Raw genomic sequence first — 7,947 nt, 5'->3', positions numbered from 1 at the left:
GGTTCAACAAGCTCGTAGCTTCTTCCCGTTGATTTTCATCCGCCTTTAGTTCAATTAGTTCAACGCTGGTGACGCGCGACTTCCTTTCTGGTTTTATCGGTGTTGCATTACTTTTCACGCATGCTTCTTGCAAATCCGTTCGCGCGGTTCAACAAGCTCGTAGCTTCTTCCCGTTGATTTTCATCCGCCTTCGCTTTCTTTAGTTCAACGCTGGTGACGCGCGACTTCCTTTCTGGTTTTATCGGTGTTGCATTACTTTTCACGCATGCTTCTTGCAAAAAGATATTCTCCGTTCGCGATCTGATACAGCAGCTGTTATACTTTGCGATTCTTTCAAAAGCTATATCGGCCTCTGTCAATTTTCCTTTAGCTAATAGCCATCTTGGCGATTCTGGTATAATCCTGTAAATTAGATCGAGATTTGTTTTATATTATTTAACGTATCACTTAATTTTTTCCGAGACACGCACAAATACGACATTTAAAAAGTTCAAGATTTTTTAAATGTTTTTTTATCTTGTAGACTTTTTGCCTCTCGTAGAACTTTTGTGTTGGCTAGATGTTTTTTCCCCTTACCAAATATACAACACAGTGATCGCGGTGGGCACGGAAACGGCCAACTGTAAAATTCGCCAATCGGGAATCATATAACTGAGCATCGCGAGCAGTACGAGACCGATTGACCAGGAGATCTGCATAATCAATGCGACGAGAGTGCGAAATCGCACTGGGAATAGCTCCAGAGAGAGAATATACGTGGAATTCTGCAAACCCTGAACGAATATCCCTTGAAGTCCACGCAGCACCAGAAACGCGGGATAACTCTGAAGACGAAAATTTTTTATTCTTTTTTTTAACATTTGCGAATCTTAATTTTATTACTCGTAAATGTGTTATTTCGCGCTGCCAATGCTGCTCTTTTTTCATCTTGTCAGGCATTGAACTGCGAGATAATTCATTTATGAATGGAAAGTATTAATATATGAGAACAATTATCAAAATTGTAATTTTGTTTAACAATTGGAGAATTGAGTGTAAAGTAAATTTATATAATTTATTTCATTTTATTAGAACTTGAGAAAAGTAATGTGTTTAATTTTCTTGATTTTCGGATGAATTTTCTTTCGTGATTTTAAAAACGTAAAATCTCTTAATTTATCATCTGCAAAATTTTTCACCTGTACCATGTAGAGTGCTACCGCCATCGTGCCTTGCGCGTAAAGACATATCGCTTGGACCGGAAGTCTGCCGATACAATCGGCCAAAAATCCGGTTATCCACGCACCCAAAAGAACTCCGGTATAATAAACAGTCGGACCGAGGAAAGACAAATACCGTCTCTCGCATATTAAACCCCATTCGGTGACGACGCTGTTCTCCGCAAACTCCGTCACGAAGCGATATTCGCCGGAACAAGCCGCAAGGACCGGCACTTCTGGCAACACGGAAGTTAGATTGGCAACAATCGACAAATTTGCGGTCTCTTGGCAGCCATAAGTCTTATGCGATGAATCTTTCGCCTAGAATATATAAAATTAATTATTGCATTAATTGTAAGATAAAATGATCGCAAAGCGAGGAGAATTTTTTTTCTCTTATGTATCTTTTTTTAAATAGCTTTTTTTTTATACAATTTATATTTAGAGGATGAAGCAAAAATATATAAAATAATGGAGAATATAATAAATTTTAAACTCTTAAATTTTCATCAAATGTAATTTACTTTTATGTAATCTTGTTTATATTTTTATGTATATGTATTGTATTTTCTTTATAATTAATGTGTGTCACTGATTTAAATTTACTTCGGCGTTCCATCGATAGATTTGATTCACATATATATCTTTTGTGTCATTGTATCAACGAATATATAATATATAGTTCTCTATTTTATATTTTTATATATCGCGTAAAATAAGACGTAATATCTTGACTCATTTCGAATTCTTTTCATATACTTTATGTTATCTTACCTGACAATAAAATTTTGGTGTATAATTATGGAAAATCAGTAATGCATGACTCATAGCGACGATGACATAGTTTATTCCGAGCAATCGGCATTCATTATGTGAATAACAAGCTCTCTACATCAACCCTTGAAAATCCGACGATTACGTCTCTGTTCGTCAAAGGCGCGACGCATACACGTAGTGCAATTTGAAGATTACGCGAATCCAATGTATCACATTTACTCATTCCTTCACTCGAGATCGACATAAACAATTTTAAAAGGAAAAAGTGACCAAACATTCCTTTTATTTATGACGAGTATTCGATCCATTTGCGACACATAGGAAACTAAACCATAAAAAAAAAAAAAAATTCTGACGTTTAATAAATAGTTTATATTGGATAAGTAAAACAAATAATTATATATTTAACCAAATATTTAAACAAATAATTATATATTTAACTCTCGAAGATTAAGAATGTGAAAGCAGTTTAAAAACTCGTTTGTTTACAAAAAATGGATAGCACTGACAATGAGCGAAAAATATTCGCGAGATTCGAATAAAGTGTCATGCACGAAGGTAAAGCATGCACTGACAGAGAGAGGATCGGCTAGGACGCAAGACGCGAAAGAGGAAACACAGCGAATGAAAACGAAGGAGGACGACGATGTGTAGAGCCTATTGTTCCAATACCTAACGACACGTATATCGGCATGCGGAGCACATATATGCGAGAAGAGAAAACGATCTTTTCTGTCAATAAAAAAATTATTATTATTTTGCGCCTGACATAACTATCGACAGATTGTTCCTTTAATCGTCTTCGTGATTAGTTGCATATGACGCGGACGACGATAACGGAATACTGGATTTTTTAATTTTCGAGCCGAGCCAGATGGCAGATATTGGATTTAATGACGCGTTTGCGGGATAATTGCGTATAATTACAATGTGAATCTCAAAGCGCGAATTGAAATTGAAGACTCGACATAAAAATAGCCGTAGCGCTCGAGCATTTGCGCGCGCGCGTGCACACGAACGCACGCACGCACGCACAACAATATGAATCTCAGTGCACGTGCCACTTTCCTAAATGATAGTTATTTCTATGGAAAGTGTGTGGAAAATGTAATTTTATACAATACACCGTGTATTCATGGTGATTATACCTATATATATTCTGAGCTGTCGTGACGCGAGTCAGATAATGTTCCAGCTAGGTTCACAAACTTTGCAAACGCATTTAACGTCACTTATATTAGTGTACGCAGCATATGCTTCTGGCAGAAAGACGCCTCTGATCGATATTGTCTTTTATTGCTTTGTAAAATTTATTTTTATATATTTTGTTACACTATAATTTATATGTGTCTTACTATCAAATTTTCTCCGTAATGCCAATGCGATCGCCGCCGACGATTTTATACACTTCACATATATCTTGTGAGATTAATTTTGATACGATACACTTTTTCCAGCAACCACGTTCGGAAATAAATGCGTTTCGGAAAGATGAGATGTTTCCTATATAAACATAGTAAATATCGATCGATTATGTATATTATTATAAGTATATTCTGAAATTATTGATGACCTCACGTCACCAAACACATGATCAAAATTGTAGAATCGTAAAATTCTCGATGCAACAGGCGCGAAGAAACGATTCCTCATAGACGTTTTTTACAATGAACACCGATTAAAACTAATATTTTAGCAGTAGACAAAAAATACACGCCATATATTTAGCGGCATTATCTTGTGATTGTGTTATATATATATGTGTGTGTGTGTGTGTGTGTGTGTGTGTGTGTGTGTGTGTGTGTAAATCATCATAGCACACGATGACGATAAAGGTGTTTCCTTCGTTTCTGGAACTGTTTGCGTATGCCGGACTCGTTACGTCCGGTCCCGGTCACATCCTGCCTTTCATTGGTGGTTCATCGCCGAGATGGATCGACGACCGAATCTGAAGGAAATTCTTTCTCTCTCTCTCTCTCTCTTTCCTTCTCGCGTCACCAACGTTGTTGTTATTCATCAATTTGATCGGACGTCACAGCTAGTATATCGACATTCCCGGATCGTATACTCCGCCATTCACGGAAGACATCATTTCCATCCGATTGTTGATGAACGCGTAATAGTCGCTCAGCTATTATTCTTTGCTTTCGTCGCTGCAACAAAATTGTTAAATATAACATTGCCATATCGATTAAAAATAAGCCAAGATAAAAGAATCATTACATATAGAAAGTAGAATTTCTTTTTATCATTCCTATAAATATGGAGAAAACTACATGTTAGTGTATCACTTTTTATACGCATAAATCTAATAATCAGATAAAATTGTATTTTTTTTCCAGCGATACTTCAATTACGTGAGCAAGTCAAATATAAATCGAATTTCTTCCAAAACATTTTATTTAATAAAAATATTTCCAACGCACACCCAAGTCATTTTTTTACATAGTTTCCACTAAAATCTAAGCATTTTTGCCACCGAATTGGCAGTTTTTTTTATTTCCGTATCATAAAAAGTAGTGGGACGTGACTGAAATCAATTGCGGGTGTGCGTTGGAAATATTTTCATCGAATAAAATGTTTTGGAAAAAGTTCGGTTTATATTTAACTTGCCCACTTGCGTACTTGTATGAGATTATGATATAAATTACACACACATACACAATTAACATTCACTACAATAATACTCGTAGGTATAAAAAAAAAGAAAAGAAGAAAAAAGATAAAGAACTAAAATGTGCTACACAATTAAAGAGATTATTAAAATACAGCTAAATAGATTTATTCCCAAAGCAATTTGAATCGTAAGTAGTTTTTTGAACCATGTATGTACGTCGCTAGAGAATAGCGGCTAGCGTTATTACGATGGGCAAAAAAAATTTCGTAACACATCGCGTAATATACGGCACGGCACGAATGGATGATGCGCCGGCTAACGATCCGTGCCGGATTTCATTGGCTCTTACGATTTAGGCTAATTTCTTGTGCGTTTTCTAGCAACGTGCACCTCCTCAGGATTTACCGCGCATCATTTTCCCGCGTAACAGTAAGCAGGCCAATAGCACAGGGTTGTGGTAATAATCGGAATAAAGGTCATTCGAGAATAGTGAAAGAGTACGAGCGATGATACATCCCCATTCAGAATATTGTGCAAACATCGTTGCAAACGCAAATTTTCACTTTGTTTAATGACGGACGGGTCTTCATAAATTTTTGATTTTGTTTAATGAGTTATAATTTAATAGACTCCTATAAATTTAAAATATCTTCTTCTCCGCCCCAATAAATATAAACATTTGAATGAATTTAATTAGAAAAATTGGATTTCTCCTTCTCTAAAATTATTGTAAATAATTATTAAGCAAATGAATCATTGTAGATTATTAATATCGCTAAATAAAATTTTATTAAATAATTTCTGAAATCTCGCCATATGTTGTGACATTTTGCTAAGCAACAATGAAAAAAGAAAAAAATGTGCGCATATAATTATAAACTACAATACAAAAGAATATTGCTCTAAGAAGACATCGCGAAACTGATGAATCATAAATTTAGACATTTTTCGGTATTTCTCCGTTTTTATTCCACTTGGATTTCGCTATGCGATAGTAGTAAAATTTTCGCTAAATAATTGTAATATTTTCTCAGAGATCTCTCTATATAACAAATTCCTTTAGATTTCGCCAAACAATCATAGCGAATAATACTCGTTGAAATCTTGCGTGTGGAAAACGCGTAACGTAGCGATAAAACGCGCACGCCGAATGTCGCGCGAATGACTGGCATCCAACCTTATGGCGCGCGACGAGTGACGAGCGACGACACGAAGCTAAGATTGGCCTGGATGCCTTTTTTTTCGTCATGTACCGTTATCGCAGAATATCTTGGATGTTCCGCGATCTGCGCTCGTGTATCGACGACGTGTCGATGTCGATTTCGCCCGGCTAGTCGGGGAGAGGCGGGTTGTCATAGTGTTTCGACTATTGCCGCCTCTCTTCTCTACAAGACACAGCGCGTGTTGTAATGGACAATAAGACCGACTCTCGCGCAGATCCAACGACTGGCCGTTCGCTCGATTTTCCTCGGTCAGTTCTACTCGGCGAACGTAGCGCGATAGATCGCTCGTTGCGTTCCGGATGTCTCGTACGCAAATATCGGGTCGACGTCTTTTATACCAGGGTGAACGCCGATCCCTGTCGAGTTACCGCACGAACGGTCGGTCTCCGTCGTCACCAAAGTGATTATCGCGCGCACTAGGAAGCGCAACATGAGAGCCCGGATAGTTTTGCTAGGAGTTCTACTCATCTGCACGAGCGTGAGTACGAATTTCCTCAAATTTTTTTGTAACTTCTTTCGTTTTTAAGATTCGGACCGCCTTCGAATCACTTTGTCATGTCAATCATATCACAGTCTGAAATTTAACAAATATTAAAAAAAAATACCATTTTATTATCATCATTTTTGTAAAATATTTATAGATAAACTTTTTTTATACGAGTAAATTTTCTTTCGGTTAGTTGGTTAATTACCACAGAGAATTCAACTTATCTTATTCCAGAAATTATCTCATAATTCGCAGATTCGGTATGCAGAGAGTAGATCGAAAAAGACGACGCAACTGTCGCTACAGAGCAAAGAGACCAACGTGGTGAACTTTATGCGATTGCTAGTGATGAGATTGGTTTTCGGAGTAGCTTCGGCGATGGGATTGGGTGAAAACCTCTCGGGTGTACTTGGCGGAATTTTCGTACCACCTGGAGCCGATGACTACAATGATTACAATGATTATGGCGATGATGTCGGTTTCGTACCTGATTTTTTTTAGAGTAGATATCTTCTAGTTTAATCACGCGCACGCGTCTTTGACGACGTTATACGAGGACGATGCCTTTTGAAAAGTTTGTCCATATAACAAAGGCGAACTTTCAAATCATTATCTCGGCAAAATAGATCGGTTCGAATAATGAGAAATTATTTCTTTGCTAGCTTTGCATCTTGGAAAGATTTCCTCAACCAAGCAGAATGAAATAAATAAATAAATACATGAAAATTGATACAGAAAATATGTATGTATATTATATGCATTCTTCTGAAAAGCTACCATACTTTGATTATTTTCTTGCCATCGGCAAACTCTCTATATTGTGTTCTATTAAAAGATAAATTTTAGATACAAATAATTGCGAAAAATAATAATAATAGATATAAATTTATATAATGCTCAACAAACTTTGTATAAAGAAGCATGGACTGCAAGAAAATATAACTTATCAATCTTGTGACAAAGAAATTAAAAAGGTTTCCTTTCTCTCTCTTTTTTATACTTCACATTACTTACTACAATAAAGTCAAATATTTGAAAATTTATAAAGTATAAATAGTTACTCGTGTGGCGCAATAACTGGATTATGATTCAGCCGCGAGTCTGTCCATCTCGCGCGCGAGAGGCTTTTTAAGTCTTTCGTACCGTTATCCGTAATTTCGGTAAAGCTAATGGATGCGCATCGGTTAGTGCAGGTGAAGATATGGATAGCACAAATCGCTCGTTTCCGCTTTCCGTTTTATCCCGTATCGTACCCATCGATGCCATTGGTTTCGGTCCAGTGAAATCAGCGTCCGCTAATCTGCGATAAAAATCTGTATAGAAGTAAATTTAATGTTTATCTTCTGAAAATCTTTTAAGAACCAGTTTCGACTATCTTGATAAAGGCGTAACATTTTTATTAGTTTATTTCGCACCTCACTGAAATGGATTGTGGAATGTAGAAGTGTGAATCACTTTCAAAATAATATAATTAACTCAAACATGTGTGTAATATAAAATAGAATTTATAAAATTACTATGAGAGTTGCATTTATAAAAAATATTTTGTAAATGTGTGTGTGTGTAAAGCGGAAAACGCGGCGTTTATTACTATTAACAAAATTATTTTTAAAAATTTATTTATTTATTTTATCTTTAAATAAT

General features: G+C 36.2%; 1 protein-coding gene and 1 pseudogene across 1 annotated transcript in view; one reads left to right on the top strand and one right to left on the bottom strand.

Annotated features, from left to right (window-relative positions):
* The window catches only part of LOC115238333 (organic cation transporter protein-like), a gene marked incomplete at its 5' end in the record, with an annotated part of 5,978 nt that extends 3,918 nt beyond the window's left edge, over window positions 1-2,060 (bottom strand). Inside the window, 4 exons of the mRNA XM_029812058.1 lie at window positions 150-402; window positions 577-824; window positions 1,179-1,520; window positions 1,974-2,060. Of these exons, the coding sequence (XP_029667918.1) occupies window positions 150-402; window positions 577-824; window positions 1,179-1,520; window positions 1,974-2,060 (930 nt within the window). The remainder of the gene's footprint in view (window positions 1-149; window positions 403-576; window positions 825-1,178; window positions 1,521-1,973) is intronic.
* A 3,775-nt stretch (window positions 2,061-5,835) lies between these two features.
* Window positions 5,836-7,371, top strand: LOC115238353 (annotated as a pseudogene).
* Window positions 7,372-7,947: the final 576 nt, after the last annotated feature.

Source organism: Formica exsecta, unplaced genomic scaffold, assembly GCF_003651465.1.
Source record: "Formica exsecta isolate Colony F162 unplaced genomic scaffold, ASM365146v1 scaffold333, whole genome shotgun sequence".
Taxonomy (NCBI): domain Eukaryota; kingdom Metazoa; phylum Arthropoda; class Insecta; order Hymenoptera; family Formicidae; genus Formica; species Formica exsecta.
Note: the sequence above shows the minus strand (reverse complement) of the source record. Positions and strands in the feature narration are given on the sequence as shown.